This window comes from Gambusia affinis, linkage group LG03 (assembly GCF_019740435.1).
Source record: "Gambusia affinis linkage group LG03, SWU_Gaff_1.0, whole genome shotgun sequence".
In the NCBI taxonomy this organism is placed as follows: domain Eukaryota; kingdom Metazoa; phylum Chordata; class Actinopteri; order Cyprinodontiformes; family Poeciliidae; genus Gambusia; species Gambusia affinis.
Window position 1 is genome coordinate 14,197,583 of NC_057870.1, and position 22,713 is coordinate 14,220,295.

At 41.7% G+C, this 22,713-nt stretch overlaps 1 protein-coding gene across 1 annotated transcript; it reads right to left on the reverse strand.

Annotated features, from left to right (window-relative positions):
- Positions 1-1,529: 1,529 nt before the first annotated feature.
- On the reverse strand, positions 1,530-21,526 carry mn1b (meningioma 1b). The gene is made up of 3 exons (XM_044110935.1): positions 20,598-21,526; positions 16,906-20,502; positions 1,530-3,006 (listed from the first exon to the last, which is right to left on the reverse strand). Exons 2-3 carry the CDS (start codon positions 20,432-20,434, stop codon positions 2,780-2,782), a joined length of 3,756 nt encoding a protein of 1,251 aa, XP_043966870.1. The 5' UTR covers positions 20,435-20,502; positions 20,598-21,526; the 3' UTR covers positions 1,530-2,779.
- Between the last annotated feature and the right edge of the window lie 1,187 nt (positions 21,527-22,713).

Here is a 22,713-nt window from a genome sequence, read left to right on the forward strand (position 1 = left end):
AATAAAAAGTCATATGTGACTTTGTTTTTGCTAATATTAGCTTTCTAGTAGCATTCAAACAAAAAAGAAGGATTTTTACATACTACAACATAATAGCAGTTTCTACCTGTCCCTATGTTTCTTTCCCTTGTTTATTAAGCCAAATCATGAGAGCAGCTGCATTTAAGCTATGCTAGTTCACTCTATAGACGGTATCATCAGATCACCCAGAGTGGAGAAAAACATTTAAACTTTAACACAAGATGTAATTTGTGCCACATCATCTTTGCTGCGCCATCTGCAGCTGATACATGTCCCAGTGAAATATCTTCAATGAGAAACAGAGATGTTGTTCAGCTAAGGAAATACCCTGAGAGTGAAAGGTTTGACAATTAATATCTTTGAATGTTGCATTGTATCCTGGTGGTATTAACACTTTTAGTTGGAATTGTTTTAAATTGCTAAAATTTGCTTAAACAGGGAATCTTTCCTAGTAGCTATTGGCCTCCGTTCCTCTCTAAGGATTTAATCAGTGTTCTACAAGCCCACTCTGATGTGGAAGGAACTAGTGTTGATAATAACTTTATAGAATCTTATCTGGAAATGCATAAACTATCCATTTTTAAATAAAAAAAAATATGCTGTGTGGGACAGCATATTTGGGTTTTTTCACAAAATACCGATTTTTATTACGGGTTTTTCATCCTTCTAAAGTATGTCAGTCTTATCTTCACTGTTTTGGTTGTTTCATACCAGAGTTTTTTAGTTGCAAAATGGTGCTGTCTCCTGCAGTTTTAAGATAAAAAAAAAATTGAATTAAAATAGCACATCTCAGTTATAATCCCAGGTCCTGTGATGTAGAAAAAAATTGACTGAAAAATACTTTCACTTCTAGAAATGTATAAAAGGAAAAAATGTGAGGAAAAAATGCACAACTTCATTGCAAAGGTCTGCACACCATTTAACTAATATTTTGTTGAAGTAGCTTATCATATAACTTATACATTCACTCTTGAGTTCGCAGCTAACATAAGCTATCCCTACTTTACTCAGGATAAAGAATATTCCAGACATTTTCTCATTCTCAAGCAACAAAAACCAGAACAACAAAAGAACGATGTCCTCATAGAAAAATTAAAGTTTTGGAATGGTCTTATCAGGTTATGACCTTTAGATCTCCTCACAGTCCAAGAGAACTTTTGAGTCAGAAAGTAGGCAAATACTGCCAAGTCAAGAAGTAGCCCATTGACAGACTTCTGACCAGAAAGAAGGTGCTTCAGCAAAGTATTAGTTAAAGGGAAGTGAAGGTTTGAAAATTATTGATATCTATTTTTTCTCAAAACAGATCACAAAAAATCTAGAATTTTAACGGGAGTGCACTGACTTTGGAGAGCCACTGGATCTCATACATGGTAGGAACACTATGTGTTTACAGGCACAAAATGGAAGCAGGATGGAAGAAATAGTAACACATAAGTACGAAATGGGGGTACAAGCTAGCTAATTAACAAACCGAACAGCAGACTTTCAAAACACTTAAGAGACAGAAATGCCACCTTTAACATCATATTTATTGTTATTTAGTTACTCAATAAAACATATACAGATATATACAATATGCAGGAAAACAGACGACTGCACTTTACATATTATTAAAAAAAGGAAAACAATAACAAAAAACCTGTTTGTAAATTGCCGTCACAGTCCTCCATCTATTGTTCAAGAAATTCAAATTCAACAGAAGCTTTTATTTAAAGGTTACAAGATTGCCTAACACACAGCAAAATGTTCTCTTATTATACATGTGCAATACCAATAATCTTTTTTTTATTATTATTTTTCAGTTCCCTTATCAAACAAACCCCTTGACCTCCTCTGTTGTTTCTAGTTCCCATTGGCTGAATTGTATACAAGTGGTTGAGCTCACAAGATGTGCAGCGGAGAAGAGAGAGAGAGAGAGAGAGAGAGAAAAAACACTTTCTCAGCAAATTGACTGAAAGAGAAATATGAGTTCAATGACTGATAACGGTTCAAAAATGCTTTGACAAAGCCAAAAAAATCTGAGTTCGCTGCCCCTCCCCCACCAAAAAAATGCTGAGGTACATTCATGCATAACTGTCCCTCTTCTAGCCCTCCTCTGGGTCCGTTTATTAGAGTTTGGCTTTGCCAAGTGAACCGGCGGGTCTTATCGGAGAAATTAGCCCACCATGTGTCAAACATGTCACCACCCAGAAGAATCAGGTCAACTTTAGAGGTGCAGCCATAACTGAGGTAAGAGCAGGCAAACTGCAATAAGCAATAAAGCCGAGGTCACATCACCGATACTTAAACACGGGTATACAATCAAAGCCAATGACAACTGACATCTGTTCCTCTGTTCTTCTGCTTTTCTCTTCTCCTCCTTAAACATGTCTTTATTTCTCTTCAACAATGAAATCAAAGGGGAAAGAAAAAAAATGGATTTGAGGTTTTCCAGATGTGGGGAATCGGCGAGTCGGCCCCACGTTTTATTGTCCAGCAGAATATTAATGCATGACTGTGTTAAAAAGGAAAAAAAATAATGGCATTTGATTCTGTGTGTGAGTGTGGGTGTAACTTGCGTTTGTGTTTTTGCGTTTATGAGCACAAATGTCTCTGTCCCTGAACAGGCAAGAGCCGCACACAGCTATCTCACTGACATATCATCGTCATCCTTTCTTTTTTCTTTTTTTTTTTGTCTCTGAGGTTGTCCTTCAGTTTTTTTTTGTTTTTGTTTTTTTTCTGGTTTTGTATCCTTTTTCGTCCAAGTCTGTTTTGATGCTCAAGTCAGAGCTGCCACGAACGTCCCAAATCGGTTCGAGATGTCAGAGTGGATGGAGCGCCAAGAGGAGACGGGCCCCCCTCGGCCCTTGCTGTCCCCCAGCTCGTCTGTGCAGTGGACGGACAGGCACTGCAGGTGGTTCCCGCCGCTGCTCCCGCCTCCTCCCCCTCCTCCCCCTCCGGCTCCTGGGGCCACAGCTCCGGTCTTACTCTGGGAGAGCTCGGATTCTGAACAGAAGCACAGGAAGGAGGAGGTTAATTAAGGCTTCAACAATTCCAAGCAGCTGGCATTCTCTGATACAGATGAATCATTTAAAATATACACATTTAATGAAACCAGTGTCATTTTCACATCCCACTCTCAGTCTGCACTGCGAAATTAATTCAACACAATTTAATCCCCCCTCCTCCCCTCTCCCATCTTTCATCAATAAGACCAAAAGTGGAGCCTGTAAGCAAATCTTCTTCTCACAGTCCACCTCCTCACTGCCTGATAAAAATACGTGAAAGCAGGCACACGGACACGCCCACTCACAGAAAAATTTAAACATGCAACTCTGGAAAACTCCTGCATCATCTCCCATCACTGGGTCAAAGGGCACCAAAGGAGACTGACCTTTTTATCCTGCTTGGCCCAATTTATGGGCATAATGACCATGACACGGTATCGACCTTGTGTCAGCAAAGTGTGAAGTCTCCTATTAAATGGTTGAGGAAAAATCCATACATAGGTTGATTAAACATTATGTGGAAAAACCTGGAGGTCCACCAAGAAATCGGCTGGTGGCTGGAACTGGCTGATTTTACCCTCGAGTGGCCCTGATTTGTGATCAGCAGGTCAGGAAAAATCTGATCTGTGAAGGCACCATTCCTAAGCACCAACAGGTCACAACCCTTCAGTGTTGAATTTGTCACTGAGGGAGGAAGAGTCACTTTAGCTGTATTTTAAATATCAATGAAGGGCTTAAGAAGACAGTTGTAAGCAAAGAGGACGTATGAAGCCATTTAAAAGGAAGCAGAATTTTCCAAAGTGTTCATTCAGGATGCTTTGTTTAAATAGGAAGGTAGACTTCAGCAAAAATAAAAATAAAATAATTGTTGAACCTATTGCAGAGAAATTGCTATTTCTAATTCCAATCCGTCATCTAACACATTGGATTAGGACATGTTAGAAATGTTTTGGAAATATCACAGCTTTACAGGAAATCCTCAGAGAAAGTCAGGGTTTGTATCTGGGACAATTGTCAACATAAGACACTAACAACAGTTTAAAACATTGATTATTTTATCATTTTGTCTTTGTCATAAAATTGCAGAGAAATTCTATTGAGCTGCAGAGCTGCGTAATACATACTGCTCTCTCTCTCTCTCTTTCCTAACCACACGCCTCTCTGGTGCTAAAAGATTCAATGATTGTTCATTCACAGAGTCAGATAGGCGGTTTGACTCTGTGGAGTGTCACGCAAATAAATAATTCTACAACCGGACTCATAAAAGTAAATTATAAAATACTGGTAGTAGAAAGTAAATTACAATGTAAATGTGGTTATTTGTCTTAAAATGACGTAGAGAAAATGTGTACTTTTTAAATACTTCTACATTTCAGAAGAAGAGTGAAAAAACATAAAAAATAGTGAGGTGAAGCTGGACTTCTTTAAGAATGAATAAATAAATTCACAATTTATGCAAAAAAAGTACTAGATGTACTTTTTGATTATTTACACTTCTTTGAAAAAAAATCCTTATGGGCAGGTCAGACCTTTACAAATTGGAAATTGTCCACAGAAATGTCTGATCGGTACATCTCTAATAAAAATGCATATGTTTGTATCTATAAAAGCAGACAGAGTAAATGTGGACTCCAAAGAGGCATGATTCAAATGTGGACATAAAAAAACTTATGTGCCATGTGAAGGAATAAATTGCTAAAGAAAAGATGAAGAGAAGTGTGAACTTCTTATGAGTGCAGCATCACACCTCACCACATCTATCTGTGAAGAAAAAGTAAAAATAAGTACAGTTTTAATAGACTAAATCAGGACACAATACAAAAAAAACCAGAGCAGAGGGAGTGGTGGGGCTATGTGTTGTGTGCCACTAATGCAGCATCGTTTGCTTTTGGGTTTTGCCTCCAAGCAAGCCCTCAGCACAGAGAAAGCCGTGTGTGAAGATGTTAGCGATCGTTGGCTTACATCAGTCCGATTAATCTCCCATCTCCTCACCACACAAAATGCTCCGTCGCCCTGCTCCGTGTGGATGGTTGAAACAAACCAGATCAACCGCGTGAAGACGTAAAGCTTTGAGGTTCAGGGACACGTTGGTGTGTGAGAGCGGAGGTAGGTGGAAAACAGCTCTGACAAGCTGAGTTACATGTGTCAGAGACAGCAGGGCGGAGGGGGGCGAGGCTGTGATAGACGACAGTTTGGGCGCAGAGCGGCTCAAGATCACAACACTCCAGTCAGGGTGATGCTCACCTGAGGGAAGTGGGAACTGTTGCAGAAAACCTTCATGCATGCCTGTATTATCTGCAAGATTACGTTTTTCCTTTTTCAGCTAATCTGTTTTTATTTTTATTTTTTTTATCCTTGCTTTATTTGCTCACTCTTGATACTTCTTGTGGCAGCAGTCATACAATTGGACTCAAAAGAGATGGGGATAAAAGCAAGCAAAAAAGATGGCAAGACCAAAATGCGGGGAGGCCAGCAGAGGCAGACAGGCAGGCGTGCCCCCCAGCCAGTCTGGGCTGCGACCAGTGGAACGGAAAAGTGGGGGGATTTGGTGAAAGGTCAGGCAGCCAAGCCTCCCGTTGTTCTCCGTTTCATCTGGACCTATCACCTCTGCTCCCTGGAAGATTTCTCTCCATCTCCCAACCCCAATCCAGGTGCCTGATGGAAGTGTACTGTATGTACGGCGGGGGTAAAGAGGAGGGGGGCGAGCAGTTGTCGCTGCTGGTTCGGTGAGCAAGGAGAGAGATGAGGATTTCAGAGCGGTGTTGGTGGTGGCTGTGACAAGATCTCACATTTGCCAGAGGGTACAGTCATACACCTCAGCATGGCTGATCCCCCACACCCACCCCCTGCCAGTCCCACCCCCACATCCCCTCACACTCCCTCTTCCCAGCGCAGTGCCCTCAAGCACCCGCCAGCAGCTCATGCTAGCTGGGCACAGCAGGGTCCGCACCGGCCTGAATAGGCAGCCAAGCGTTCCCCTGGCTCACTGCTGACACACAGCAAACTGACAACACACACAGCCAAAAACACAGAGCACACCAACCAACCAAGTGCTGCCATACTCACACCAGCCTTCAGCTGCTGCTTCGCATGCATGCACACGCACACCCGTGCGCGCGCGCAAATGCACACAGGCCAGAAAGCAAGGACATGCATACAGCAGCGCACACGTACAAGCACAGCTACACACGTTACTCAGCTACAAAGCAAAGGACAGCGGTGGAAAATACACAGAAGAAAAAACTGCACATGGCTGAAAATATCAGATATGATCACGATCTTTTGTGATCACACACTCTTACTCATAGCTATCATTAGAATAAACAGTATTCATGTTCAAGGCATCCATTTTTGTCTTCATGAATAAGAAATTTAGGCATGGGTCGATATGGTAACCTTGAGTTTAAGAGAAGAATAGCATCATGTTATTAACAAAAACACTTAAAACAGAGGTAAACATAATCTTATTGTCATTATTATTATTGCTGGTAAAACATTGAGACATAATTTATAGCTGTTAAAATGATAATCATATTTGGTAAAAACATCTTAGGACACATAGAGACATTTAACACAAACTGATATTAGCTGGCATGTTGGTTAAAAAGGCCTCCAGTCAGTTTTTAACAAAATACCACATGTAGTATCAGGCTGAGGCTTTAAAACTGTGACACCTTAATAAGAGCTGTGTGTTATATTCCTTTAGTTTCCAAACCACGACAGCCCATGAATTAAACATCTCAAAACATGTTGAAATCAAATTTGTTTTTGCTGTAAAAGGACTGTGACCTTGTTTCAACCAGCTGACCACAAGCCGAAACCTTTTTATTTCTTGACACTGTGAACGTACATGGGCCAGCTACCAGCATTGAGGCCCATGGCTGCAATACATGAAATATGGTCACTGTAACCTGCCTTGTTGCAATCTGAAGGGCTTCCTCACCCAGACAAAGCTTTCACCAATTATATGACCCTCTGACTTTGATTACTGCACTATAATTAGAGTAATATCATACTGCTTGTAGCTAAATTAACATTTGACTACTTTTTATGCAAGTGGAAAGTTGCTGCAATAATGAATTGTTGTAAACTGCCTTTAGATGCGATTTGTTGTAATTTAGTTTGAAATAAATAAACTGAATTATAGTGCTCATTTTAAAGAAACAATGAGTGTTAAAACCTGACCATTAAAGAAAAAAAACTAACTATAACTCAACATTAAAGGGCCTACAGGAGGATTCAAAGGGTATCTTCCTTTTTTTTCTTTCTTTTTTTTTCTGAAATACAAGATGAGAAAAAAAAGAAAAACGATCAACACGCCACACTTAAATTAGCCATGCCGGTAGATTTGTTCGAAGGTGGAGATGGCAGTGTGAAATTTGAAAAATCACACAAGTCTAAATCCCAAATCACCATGACATTTTACAAGCAGGAATTTTCTTCAATAAAGTCTATCTGGCTACGGTTGTTCATTGACTGACGCAGAATTCATATCCACGGTAATATCTCAATAATGGCCCATTCATCTGAGGGAAACGAGTGCTTAGATCCAACCAGCGAGAGAGAAAATGCCTAATAAAAAGAGGGGCAATGGTAACAGTGCAGGCAGCTACGCTCAGCCACAAATACACCTTAATATCCTTAACCACATTACAGCCACAAAGGATTACCAAAGACATGTGTTAAATAAATACCGAATTCAAAGTGATGCATTTATATGGCCATATCTCTCACCCCAAGAGCAGTATATTTTTATTTGGTGCCTGGTGATGATGCTCATACATACACACACACACACACACGCACACACACACACAGCAACAGCAGCAGCAGCAGCACGGTTGTGAAGCCGTTTTCACAGACACAGCCAGAAACGATTTACAGAGATGAGTGGAGCTTGAATGCCATGAAGGCAGGGAGCGCAGCGCGCAGCTCCGGTTGTCTGGATGACACCAATGTGTCTGGGAGCTGACGGCCTGACACGGGTTTACATGTCAAACCGCAGCACAGGAAGGTAAACAAAGGCTGCTCAGAGACCGTTTTCCTGCCAGCTCCATATTAACTGTTAAGAAGTACAATTACTTCTTCAGATTAATCTTAAAAAGCAGCAGCACATTCAAAAGGGACTTTGATAATATTTAAGGGAGACAAAGAAGTATCAATGGCTCGTGATGTTAGAGGGGGGCAATGGTATGTATCAAGGTGTTCCCAAAGTTATGTTTTCATCATCAGCTACTATTTCCTAGAGCTGGAAGTCTTTTTAACGAGATTCTAAATGAAGTAATGGAGTAAATGCAGTTTCTTCTGCAACTATGTGTGAAGTACAAAAGAAACAACAAATAATGAAATTTGTTGTATCTCCAATCTGTGCAAAGTTGTGAAAAATTCTTGTTTTACAACAGTTACTTTTTGATTTGCAGATGCTTTAGGGAAAGATATTTTAATGAGGAAGCAGAGAAAATGATTTCTGCGACTGTAAGGAGTGCTGTCCCTCTCCCACTTGTTGCACAGCCAGCTGAGTCAATGTAGGTCAATAAATCCATTCCCTTTCTTTCTAGAAAAACAAAATTGAATGATTGGACATATTTTTCAACCATGGACAGCTGTGAAGGGGAAACTGAAGGAAAATCGCCCGTCACTCTCTTATGGAGACACTTTTTTGAAGCTGAAGCTACAGCATGTCCGTTCAGCTGCAGATTTCAAGCTACCAGAGCAGATAGCCTGAATAATTAACAAGCCACTGTCAGCTTGTTATACTGATAGATTTTAGATATTTGTTCTTTTTTTTTTTTCATTTTCTATTCATCCAAACCAAAACAGGAAATATTAATTATTTCAGCAGCTGTATGAATAAATTAATTTATTTAAAAGGGGCATCATTGAGGTCTTCCATGCAATGTGCCAGATTTAGCCACAGAGGCTAATTTTAATCTGCAATGTCTGGATTAAAACATTATGTCACATTTTTGGTAAATTATAAAGTACTGCACCAAGTGTAATCTGACCCGTAAGAGGAAGCTGACCTAACAAAAGCAGTCTTCTCTTGGTAAAGCTCATGTGGACAACTTCAGTTTTGTTTCATGAAATTATATCTTATTCGATATGTTTTTAAATTTTTATGTTTAAAACAAACAAAAAAAAACAAAACAAAAAAACCCCCAACGGGAACATGGTGTGGTTTTAGATTGTGGTGATTTTTACTCAAGTTGTAATGATGGCAAAATCTAATCCAGGCTCATTTCCATTCCAGAGAAACAATAAAAGAAGCTAAATTAAAATAAGAGCAGAAGGAAACAGAGTGTCTGCTGGAAAGTTTTGAGTTTCCTCTGTGACAATGATTTCCCAGGGCCTGGAGTCCCATGCAGCAGGCGGGCCTGCGTCCTCCTTCTATCCCCATCACTTCCATGACGACACTTCACCTTTAACCTCGGGCTCTCCGGGGCGCGACCCCGTCCCCTCTGAACACAAACCAGACCAATCAGATTGCTGCGCTCCCTGACAAAAACACCCAAAGGCCTTCACTCCTGTGACAGTGTGTGACATCAGGTCAGATTCCTTTCGCATAACAACTAGAGCTGTGGTTCTGCGTGAGGACTCAGCACAAAACAGCCGTTCAAAACCACCAAGAGGAAAACAAAAAAAATCTGATCCTAGAAAAAAGGAGGATGGGGAAAGGTTTGTTTAACCTGCAACAGGATGTAGCTAGTGGAAATTTCCTTGCCTGGAATTTATTGTATATGTTGTCGCCTGCACTGACAATTCAGATTATTGCAAAAAAAAAATAAAAATCTAACTCACATTAGCAAATCTAATAAAGCCCTTAATTTGCAGGTATGGTTAAGGGCCCGATTGAGGTCCACATGGCCTGACAGAGGTATTGTCCCGGTTATCCATGCCCTGAGGTGGACGGGATGGGGAGCAGAGGGGGGTTAATGTGAGGCTCCCCACAACCCCTTTAACTCCACCCAAGTGCCGTAGCATGACCTTTCCCTCAGAGCAGGGAGGATATCTGGAGGGAGCGACGAGGGAGGGGGGGACATTTCTCAGGCAAGGGCACAGGGGTTATTTTGGTTTGAATTTCCTCTCTGTTCTCTGCCCTGCAACATGAAGAAGGAAAAAAGAAAAAGAAACAAAAAAAAAAAAAGGAAAAACTTGCCTCGACAGGCACTGCCCCCAGCATTTGTTACCTTCTCTCCAGCAGCAACACACTCACTACCATCCACTAACAACTCATACAAACACACATCCCCCTCCAGCCACAAGAAGTGCTTAGGAAACCAGACACAAATCAGAACATGGGAAGTGATTTAGTGCCTCCTACATAACTCACAGCCATGTCCAGGACCTGTCCAGCATGTCATCCAAACCAGTGACATATTGATCTAGTTCGCTGTCTCTATTTTGTTTCTGCACACTGCGGCATGCTGGGTTTTTTTTGTTTTTTTTTATCTTTTCTTTGAGAAAAATTCACTCATTGCACAGACATTATTGGAAAAGATCCACATCACAAAAACAAAAAAAACCTATAAAATTTGAAAATGTAAGATGCTTAATCAAGGTATTTTTGGAAGCATGATGCATAGATTGGTGTGAAACTCATAAAGCCAACATACTTATTATAATTCCATCTGTAAGATTTATTATGGTTTCGGTTCCGAGACTAAAGCAAAACTCTAAAACAAACACTGCTAAAGTTAGAAGTAGTTTTAAGAGTTTATTGCATGGATTGTTCTACCTTTCTGCTCTTTGGGAAGAAAGCAAAGCTTTAACAAGCTGGTTTAATGGTCGGGTTAACTGCTTTTGCTCACAGACTAGTTTTAAAGTAGTAAGCCTGACCATATTAATGTGTCGCAAGCTTTTGGTTTCCACTCTATAACTGTCTACATATTTTTGTTAAGTGCAAATATTTCCAATTTTCGCTTTCTTGTGAACAAGTCAAAAGTGAAGCTGTTTCCGTAAGCCATCTTACTGGCAGTGTGCAGCAAAAGACGGGGGAGGACTACCTACTGCTTAGGAAACACACCTTCTCTTGAAAGTGTTTAACTTTAAAACCAGTCGTATGCAAGTATGTGAGGGAAAAAATAACTTTTTTTCAATTCTTAGAACAGAGGAACCAACTTAAACAGTGGAATTAATTTTTTTCTAATTCATGTTTAAACACAGAAAGTTTGGTGAGGTACATTTGCAGCAACAACTAAAAAAAGAAAATCTAATGGAGCACAAAAATATTGGTAGAAAAATTGCATGGTTTGAATTTGTTCTTTCATAAGTACAAATGGTAGCTATTACCCACCTACTAATCTCCAGAGCAAAAAGCAAGAAAAAGCAAGCAAAAATCAGTCGCTTTCGTCCTTTCTTTCTTTGTTTTTTCCTTCCTTCTTTATTTCTCGCTCCTCTCATACTCCATCAGTCTCTACTTCTGTCTCCCAGGTGAAACAGCCCCAGTGTCATAACTCATTTGTCAATTCCTCAATACAAATTAAACAGTGCTTGACGACTACCTGTATGCCAAATAACATAACCGCTACTGGCAGCGTGACAACATTCACACCTCTAAAAACTGAGAGTATACCCACACACACACACACACACGCACACACACAGGGTTTAAAAGCTGAACTACTTTCACTGCCAGCTAAGGATCGTGGGACACCTTTCAGGAGCTCAGTGCCCCCTGTCCACACTCTACACTACGGTGGACATTCAGACGTTAGACACCATCTAAAGTTTGGATCCACACTCGTTTGCATTTCCAGCTGCATTCGTGGTGATGCCCAGACAAGCATCACGTGCTCAGACAAGTTTAATTTTATCCCTGCACCCTCCCTCTGGGGGAAAAAACAAAACGCAGAAGAAACTTCTATTTCAAATATTTTTTTTTTTTTAAATTGTAGCAAAGCTAAAGGGTTGACATCTTCTTGTAGCAGTCACAAACAAGACTTCTTTTGACTGTCACTAATGCTCAGTTTCTCATATATAAAAAACCCCCGAAGGAACATGCAAATAGATGCAGAAAACACTTCCAAAGACCATCTTAAAATCCAAACACTAAAGGCGAGTCAGACGTGTTTTCCATCTTTTTAAAAGTTGAGTAAATACGCTTACATTTTTCCAGCACGATGGAATTAAATGTGCACCTTTCCATGCAGACACCTGATACTGAAGTCAGTAGCTGGGAGCCTGACACCGAGTCCAAATAAATCTAACTTTTATGCCTGCAGATGACGAATCCATACTGTCAAGCTGCGGTACCAAGCATCCAGCCTTTCGCTACACACTGTGCATGCCAACCGCAACACCCAAACAAAAAAAAATAAAATGCAAACAAAGCTGTAAATTAATAATATTCTACCTACCCTAAGCTTTTTCTGAAAATACAGAAGTCTACCTTCTTGAGTTGTTTATTTATATAACTCTGACAACAGGATATTCAATTTCTTGTTTTAAAAAAAACAAACCTAATAACTTGATGATATTTACAATTGCTTTAATCAAAGATGCACCAACCCGGGTTCCCCCCCCCCCCCCCCCCCGACATTGATTTCCAATTTAGCTTGGGCTCTGAGCTGCTGATGCTGATTTGGACTCTTTCTGATCTTTTTGGTTATTTCTTATGGGTTATAACAAAATTAAAAGAAAACATGTGCAGTGGGTTCTTTTGCAGAGTTGGAATCCAACAGAAACTTTACAGAACTACAAGAATCTTCTCATTTATGCATCAAATTTGTGCAACCATTTCCAAGTGCATGTTGTTGGCTTATTTGTTTTAAAAAAAACTTAAAATGAAGAACGCTTTTAACTTCGATGCCTTTAATGAAAATTCTAAATTTCATCTGCTGATTACTGACCAGAGCCAATAACGGGGGAAAATAGATCAATTTTGATCTCAAGTGATTGGTGCATCTCTAGAATTGAGATTGTAACAGAACAAGCTTTGACTTCAGCTTATTCCTCTTTTGTGTTGTTTGTTTCAAACAATGAAACAGCTTCCTACTTTGACTTTTTTTAAAGTACCCAATAAAAGTCATCTCAGATGAGTGCGATAATTGTTGTTGCATACGTCAATATGAAACACCTTGTAACGACAGGGAAAGTACATAAACTGCCCGGAGCTGTTTTTAGCACATGCCAATCACTTTCTTCTTTCTTGAAAAAAAAAAAAGAAAAAAAAAAGGGAAATAGAAATTACTGTTGTTGCTTGTGGGACCTTTGTCGTGCTAAAAATGTCAAAGACAGGTAAGTCTCACAAGATTTCTCTTTTCACAGTGGAATATCAATAAACCTCTACTTCTGTTGCAACTCTGTGCTTTCTAGTGAGCACGATAGGATGCAAGTTTTCCATGTTTCAACGCTGTCAGAGTCGGAGTGACAAAGATTTGATTATTATTAGAGCTTGTGTGAAGACTGATTGGTTGGAGAGCTAAAAGTGAAACTCTTCCACAAGGTCAACTGTGAAATGTTTTTTTTTTAACTGAGATGAGAAGATGAAAAAAAGTTACGCAAGCTTGTGGCAAAAAAAAAAAGAAAAAAAGAAAAAGAAAAAAAAAAGAAGTGAAAAGTAAAAATAAAAATAACTGAATCACTTCCTACGCCTGCTGGTTGCCTGTTATCAAGACTGTGCATGAGTTTTCACATGTACGGTCAGTCACTGGCTAAGATATGTACATGAGAAAGGAAGAGGGAGGGTGTGAAAAACAAAAAGTTTTTGAAAAAGGAGAAATACAAACTGAGGGTGAATGACAGGCAGTTGATGAGGACCTGAAGTCGCTGGGATGATTAAGTATACCAGGTTCTTGCGAAGAAACACAGAGAAGCGCAACGTCGCAAAGACACAAGGCTAGAAGGGAATATCACTGCCACACGCATCACTTTGAACGGCTGCAGAGGGAGCACAGAGAGGGACGCGCCGAGAGAACAGTTCCTGAAAGAACGGGCAAAGTTTTATCAGCTATCTGTTGACACATTTACACATTCACAGGAAGTTATTGAATATCTGCACTTTGTCTTTTTGTTTGGTTTCCCAAGCGAGCTGCTCTCGTGATCCACCACCGACAGGCCACAGCGCTAAAATAAACAGAATTATTGTACGTTTCATGATTTTTTTGGGGGGGGATTTTTTTTTTCAGGGAAACTGTGACGACACACAGTCCCTACAGGAACCGAGCTGAACCCTGAACCCTGACCCCTGATCCCTGAACCTCACCCGGTTTAACTCTCGCTGCCATCAGCTCGTCTGTGCAAACTGCACTTCGAGAGTCTCCACTACGACAGAGGGGAGACAGTGAATAAAAATAAAATAAAATAAAATAACATTTTTAAAGATACAGTGTATTAAATGATATGCATGTTACAGCTGAAAAATTAAAGTGAAAAATGCCCCCCAAAAACATCACAAGCATTTTCATCAGTTCTTGCTTGGACTTTAACAACAATTAAATTTGTTACAATATATTTCACTTTTTCAGAAAATAATAGTAACGTGTTTATTATTAAAAAAAAAACATTTTGAATAAAAACTGCTAAGAAGACAGCTGTAATTCTAAAAAGCTGTTTTAAAAGATAGTTAGAAACTATTAAGATGTTACTAAGCTTCCATTAAAGTGGCCAGAAATGTATATTTTGTAGGATCTAATTTCTTCCTTGTTAAAAATTATGTCTCTCTTTGATCAAGCAATATTTCACTGAAACCTAATTGACTAAAGAACTGTTATGATTTATTTGAAATTTGTGTCAGTGGCATTTTCTTGCCTATGGCGGATTTTTTGTTTACAAGATTGATGACTTAAAACTAGTGGTCAAAGCAGATCCTTTTTAGTGTGTGTTTGTGTCTGGGTGTGTGTGCGGGCTTGTGTGCGGGCTTGTGTGTGCGTGTGTGTGTGTGTGTGTGTGTGGCGGGGGGAAAATAAGTCAGTGGGATGCTTGATTTTGGAGCTTACACTGTGGGATGTGACTTATTTTAAATGATGATGTTGTTTTGCTCCCAATGTGGAGCCTATGCGCATCAGATTCAATCTCCAACCACCACCCCCCCCTTCACTCCAAAAAATAAATATATACACCTCCGTCCTTTTTCCTTCTTTTTTTCCATCTTTGCTGTCTGAGGCACTCAAATGAGAAACTGTCAGGAGCTGTGATTTGTGCTAACTAGCTATCGATCGCTCCAGAGCTGCATGCCTTGCGTCCAAGCAGGGAGGGCGGAGGAGTAGAGCAGAGAAGAGAGGAGAAACTACAATGCTTTTAAATAGTTTATGAGTTTTGTGCGTTCATAATATGAAACTAATAATTGGGAAAATAAAACAGCCTAACTCTCTATTTGGGGGGATTTAAATCTTTTTTTAAAAATGTCTTTATTAATATTGAAAATATTTATTGAAATTTGTCAAAGTTTTGATTATTCCTAATAGAACGCATGCACGCAGCAGCCTTAGCAATTCACAGTTAAAGTGTATGAAGACAAAAGATTTCACCATTCAACGCTACGCTATGAAACATGTGCTCCATCTGTGTAAAGGTATTATTGTGTATAACCCGACACCCTCTTCTCGGTGTCACACGAACGACGCGCCTGGACGCAAACAGTCCGCGCCATGCGCGCCCCCGTCGCGCTCTGCACCCGCACAGATCAGAACAAAGAGACGCTGCAGAAGCGAGACGGCGCTGTTAACGTATGTAATGAAATATCGACTCTGTCTTAGACTTGGTCTTAACAATGTAGAAAAGTTAGCCTGATAAATTCTGAAGTTATAATGACGAAAAGGAATTTTGAAAACTATTTTTTTTAAAAGACAACTAATGAAAATAAAGTGAGAATTTATTGCAATTAAATAAATAAATAAGAATAATTATTACTATTATTATTATTATTATTATTATTATTATTATTATTATTATTATTATTATTATTATTATTATTATTACTATTACAAAAGAAGGACAAAACTCACATTCTCGAACACAAAACATTTTTTTTTATATATTTAGATTTCAAGACGTCATAAAGACGTTGCGCTCTAAAGATGTAAAATGGTAACAAGCCCGTCTCTTCAATTTATGGTATTTCTCTTCTTGCTTAAAAAGCACATTTTAGTCAAAATTATTTTCTACCTTGTCCGAGAAACAACATAGTGAGAATTATTCATATCACAACTGAGTTACAAAATCGCTCCGAGACAAAGTTACGCAAATTTAAAATATCAGTTTATTAACAGAATGCTTTTAAATCTGTCATTTAATTAGCATTAGTTCCAAAATCCTAAAGTGAATGACCGGATTTTTTTTCTTTTTAAACGAGGATACTAATCCCGAATATCCTGTCGAAAAATCTATCCACTTTGACCAGGCCGGTATTATCCCATGATAATGACAAAAACAAACACGTAACCAGGCGAGGGAACCCCCCGCTGCGCAAACGCATATCCTCAGAAAGCTATTAATCTTCTCAATGTAGTTGTTCACCCTGAAAACTGAGATAAAGAGCCACAGGAAATGTTTACTTTTCTTCAGCTGTTCTTTTTGAAGAGGCTTTAAGCTACAATTAACAATAAATGCTTCAAAGAAAGTACCGTTTAAGATGGATTTTTTTTTTTACTTTAACATTAAAAAAACCAACATTTTTATACAAAATATTAAAATTGACAACATAATTTTTTTTCACTTATCTGAAATAAACCCTCTAAGTTTTCAAAATAACAATGGGATAACCAGGGATGCATGCTGCTCACACAACATGGACAAAAGTTTCTGTAATGTCAGTTTCAGCAGGACAGTAAAACTATTAGGATACCTTTTGAAATGACGTTCGAAGTCAAATAAATAAAGCACAAATTTTAAGAGGAAAACTTATCAGCGCTCTAATTGTATGTTAGAGATTAAAGGAGAAAAATGAGGAGTTATTTACCTTCTTTACTGCTGTTTTGGCTTTTATTTTTTTCCCAGGGTCCCATGGCCTTGTCATCCTCTGACCCATCCATCATGGTCTTGTCACTGGGCACGTACCAGGTGGCGTGCTGCTCTGCCATGAGGGTGTCAAGGTCAATAGTGCCCATTGAGCCCTTCCCTGCATCCGGGCTGCAGCCTGGCAGCTCATTGTCTCCGTTCTGCGAGGGACAGTCACTGCTCTTTTTGCCGTTCTTCATGGCCAGGGGCTGGTCTTCTGAGATACTGAACTGTTGCCGCTGCAGCTGAATCTGGGCCTGGAGGATCTCCAGTGGGTGGATTTCTTCCTGGCCCGAGGTGCTGGACGGGGTGCGTACCTGTTCCACCCCAGGAGTGCCCGGGTGGCTCACCCCGCTGGCCCCTGTGCTCACACCAGAGTTCAGTCCATAGCTGTCTGGTGCTGAGGTAGTATGATTGTTTATGCCTATGCCAAGAGGCTTTTGCCCATTTAATAAACTGTTATCACTCCGCTGAATTTTGGGTGAGCCTGTGATCATAGGGCTGCGATTGGGCTTGTTGGCAGAAGTCCCTCCTGCATCTGAACTGGATGACACCTCGTCCTCGTTGCCATAGTGGGTGCTGACATCGTCAGGGAAGTCCACTCTTGGTGAGCTGCTGTCAGACTTGGCAGCAACACTTTGAATGCCACTGTCTAAAGAAGACATAAGATCAGCCTGGTCCCCCAACATTAGGTCACCTCCTTTACCCCAAGAGGGTGATTGAAGGTGTTTTTCATGAGGTGTGCCCCCACCCCTCTCCCCAACGCCAGCCGAGGGGGTCTGCTGGCCTGGACTTACAACAGGGTTACCGTTATCAGAGGAAAAAAAAATTCCAGGGCTCACATGTCCACTGTCTCTTTTTCTCCTCCCTCTCCCTCTCCCACTCCCTGTTGTTGCCTTCCCCTCACTGCACGGGGTAGCGTCCATGTTGTAGTTTGGGGAGAGGGCACTGGCTTCCCCCTGCACCGTCTGGCTTTGACTTACAGGCTTAGAGTTGCTATTCCCGGTGCCAGGCATCTGGCTGTTCTGGGAAGCACTGCTCTGAAAATATTCAGGACCAGCACTTCCAGTCCCATTAGATGTGCTGCTATTAATGTCCTGCTCTGTCTGACTTAGTTTTCTCTTGCCCTCATTTTGGTTCTTCTTGTTGAATGTTACGTTAAGATTGGGGGCCCCTAGGCTAGCGATCATGTTCTGGCAGGCCGTGGACAGGGCCGCTAAACAGCTCTGACCGAAAACACTGTCTTTAGAGCTGGTTTTGCTGAAGTTCCCAAGGGACAGAGCTCCCAGCTTACTAACAGACGACCGCTGGCCTGAGGGGAACTCAGACTGTGGAGGGTAGCTCCCTGGTGAGGTGCTCACCCCCTGGGGAGCACTGTGAGGCGGCCCCTGGCGGTTAGCCCCCCCATAGGGAAACGTTGGCTGTGCTCCCATTGGAGGTGCAGGAAAATCAGCTGGTCGCCTTTCTGCTGGAGCATTTGGATGTCCTCCTCCAGCTCCTGGCGACTGCATTTGTGAGAGGTTACCCATGTTTCCACTAAACTGTGAGTGCATGCCTGGAGAATGAAGGGTCTGAACATGTCCATCTCCTGCTATTCTCATTGGCTCCTGCATACCAATGCCTGGCCTGAACATCATCCCAGCCCCATTCTGCTGCAGCCCCATCTCATTAGGCCCAGACTCATTACCAGCCCCACCCATACGCCGTGACATGATCTCTCCAGGTGGGTGGGACCCCTGAAACCAGGAGTTCTCCTGAGTTACATGAGGATTTTGTCCATCAATGTTGGGCATTCTGCCACTGTTCTCCCTGTCAAAGCTGGGTTGAGGCATGTTCCCAACTGGACCTCCATGAGTCATTGGGACAGGAGGTACGTCGCCATGGTGACCTAGCTGCTGAAGACTCGGCTGCCTCATCCTCTGCTGCTGGTTGCGAGAAGCCATCTGTTTTATCATCATGGCCGCGTTTTGGCGCTGCTGCAGAGACTGTGGCTCGGGCCCTGGATGTTGTAGGGGACCTGGTGCAAAACCTTCATTGACGGGTGGGGTGAACTCCCCAGGAAGGCCGGGATATGCTGAGGGAGAGAGGTGGTTATCCATACTACCACACCAACCATCGCCACCATGTGAATTAGGAAAATCAAATCTGGGCCTTTTCGGCATGTTCATGTAAGGAGAGTCAAAGTGTTGCAGCCTCTGATTTGGGGGCTGCTGGGAGGGAGGAGGAGCTGGCTGTTGCATATTAAACATGGGGTCCCCATAGGGGTGCAAACCTCTATTTTCCAGTCTGTGAATGGGATATTCAAACTGGTTATGTTGGCCAGGCATCATGACCCCTCCGTCCAGAATGTTGGGGTTAGTGTTGCCGGGCTCAGCCTGAGGGGGTCGGGGGAGACCAGGGGGGCACGAGTTCTGTCTGGCTATTAAGCCAGTCTGTTGTTGCGGTTGCATGAGGGGATGTCTTGCATTGACCCCCGGCTCCATTCCCACGGGCATCTTCCGGCCATTTCCAAAACGCTCAAAAAACACTCCATGCTGAGGTTGCTGGGGCTGTGGTGGCGGCTGGTGTCCCTTAGAAATGCCCTGCATGCCTGGTGTCCGAGGCATGCCAGCGCTCCCTGGAAAATTTCCACTGGGAACGGGCCGGCCTGGCCCAAAATGTGGTAGCTGAGATTCTGTCTCTGATGGGGAAAACACAGGTACATCAAAATGTCCAGATGGTGGATCGCTTGGAAAGTTGTACTCTAGCCCCTCCACGGCTCCTTGGTTGGGCATCCGTCGAGGCTCCATCGTGTGAGGCTCAGATGATGTAGATGAAGAAGACGGAAGACCGTGGAAGGATGCTGCTCTGTTAGGTGACTGGTCCAGGGGAAGACAGGGAGCAGGGACAGGGTGGTTGCTGCTGGGGGGACCATGATGTTGAAACTCAGGTATGTTAGCAGGCCTCTGCTGCTGTGGCTGCTGCTGCGGAAAGCCTTCTCCTGCCTGTCCCTCAGCAAGAGGGTCAAAACCCTCTCCAAAGCCCTGCTGTGGTCCCATGCCATTGCTGTTGTAGCCCATCAGCCTGCCTCCATGTAGGCATGATGATCCTGGATCTGGGCCTCCAAAATTCCCACCGAAATGAGGGTGATGCTGGTGGGGGTGAGGTTGATGGGCATGCGGATGTCCTTGATGAGGTTGCTGGTTGTTAAAAAATCCATGCATGGGTCCTTGCTGTTGCTGTTGGAGTCCGCCCCCTGTATGCATGTCTGGGTGTCCCCGAGGGTGAAACCCAGAGTAAGGCTCACCGTTCATGTTCATATTGAGCCCCAGCATTTGGGACTCGTTCATGGGCCCCATGCCGGATTCCACGGATCCAGGTGGGCCTCCAGCATGAAAGCCTGGGCTTTTATAATGTGAGCCCATGTTCAGTCTCTGTTGGTTTATGTTTCTCTCTGACTGGCCAGGGTTTCTGCTATTAATTTGAGAACCAAACTGCTCCAGCCCAAACATACTCCCCAGCAATCAATCCCACATGACGGCCAGTTTGCCAGACATCGGCACACTCTGTATTTTTCCGTCTGTCCCCAAAAGCAAAAAGGGAAAAAAAATGATACACAATGTTGATGAAACTAATGATTAATATGTTTAGTAGACGTTAAACGATATAACTCACCAAATAAGTTCTCATTTCTGGGAATCAAAAGGGAGATTGTTTTTTTAGTTCTCCAAGGACGCGGAGTGGAGCGGGGACAGACGGTGCCAAATACGCACGGAAACTGCTTGTCTGTTCCCGCATTAATAGACGAAAATGTCTGCTTTTCCTTTTAGTTTTTCTTGATAGAAAAAATAAAATAAAATAAAATAAAACTTGCACAAAAGCGGCGACTTTTGCAAGTTATTGTTCTTTGTGCGCAATTTTCTTTGGATGAAAAAAAATCGCTCGGGGGAAAATAAAAAGAGCGCACAAAATTCGAGGAGATCAACAAAAATATGACAGTTTTTCCTCGTTTACTTCCTTATTCCAGCCCGGTATAAAAGGTCCCAGACTGATTTTTTTGTGTAAGGTCCCATACTGGAAATAACAACAGAAAGAAAAGTCAGTGTGGAGCGGTGTGCGCGTCTCTGACAAATTTCTGCGCACCGGTGTCCTTTAATAAAAAAATAATAATAATATTAAAAAAGGGGGGGAAGAAAAATTAACTGTTTCAGCAGGCTTGAAAACCAAAAGTCCAAGGGGTTATATGTGGAAGTCCATAAACACGAGTCTCCAACAACAGCGTCAGTGAACCAGGAGCGGTGCGGTGTGCACTCCCCGGTGCTCCACAACCACGGAGCGGCTTGACAGCATCCTTCACCGCGCGGCCGCTCATGCGCTCGGTGGAGAAGCCTCCGCGCTTTAAGTCCCCGGTCGGTGCGCTCCGATCGGCTGTAAACGTGCGCGTCCCTCGGTTCAGCCACTACGGTCTGCTGGGCTCGCTGCCTGTGCTCTGTTGTGCTGTAGTCTGGTCTGGTCTGAGCGCGCTCCGGAGCGATTCACAGATCCACTCACTCACGCACTACGTTCTGCCGCTTGGCGCTGTGTGAGATCAACGAGTCCAGAGGAGCCAGCAACAAGTTTTGCATTTCTGCAGCCACTTCCATCCACGAGATCTCAGCCAATCACAGAGACCAAACGGAGCTCCGGGGGCGGGACGAACGTCGTTAAGGTGGTCTTGTGGAGTCAATGAGATTTTTTTTAGCTTTAAGCTTTCACTCTAAAAGTAATAATCTAAACGAAGTATGGGATTTGAGTTTAATAAAATCTCTCACGTTTTTCTTTCTTAAAAAATTATAAGGGATATTTTGTTTATCTTTTTAAAGCCACCGCATATTTGAAGAGAACGTGGAAAAAAATATCTGACTCTCACGTCCCTTAACATGAAAAAAATTACTACACAATTCGTTGTTTATGATGATTTAAAAATATAGATTATCAAAAATCCTATAAATACTTGGATATGCAACATTCAATAAAATATTGCATTAAATATATATGATCCACAAATGAAGAGATCAATATGGGTGGTATGGCATACCATCCAGGGTGCCAGCTAGCCATGGGCAGCATGAGCAGTCAGAAAAAAAGGGATTTTTTAAAATTGTACCTCAGGTAAGTTTTATTTTGCTTCTCACGTTCAGTCAATGGGGAAATGGGTAAGCCCATGTGTTCTGCACAGGGTTTACATGTTATCTTTCCAACAAGCTGGAAAGGAACGCCAAGCAGTTTATTGATTTAAACACAATTTATCAAAAATGGAAGAAATGTCATTGTCTGAAAATAGAAATCTATTCAGCACTAATTGTTGATGTTGTAGAGAAACGTTTTAAGCAGAAAACCACATGCTCTGTGAAACATGGTGTCAGTGGCGTGTGGGAAAAAAATCCACCTTAAACAACATTCTAAGTAAAGTATGTGAATGATATTGGGCCTCAGTTTCTATAATAAACACACTCTTTAAAAAGCAGGTTCTGATAAGTTATTTAAGAGGTTAATTAGGGGCAGTTGCACAATTGCGGGGTTATCTGAGGTCAAGTGCAGCCAAATCCCAAGATAAGACATTAAATATTTGTTAAAAGCAAGGAAGACAATGGAACGCATATAGCCTACTGCATAGTCAGCACTTGTCCCAAAAATATATCCAAATCACATGCCACTAACAGTTTAAGTTTCAGTTTGGTGCTGTTCTAGTGTGAATTAAATATTATTTTTCATTGAACTGCCAAATTCATCAGTGATTAATCTCGCGATC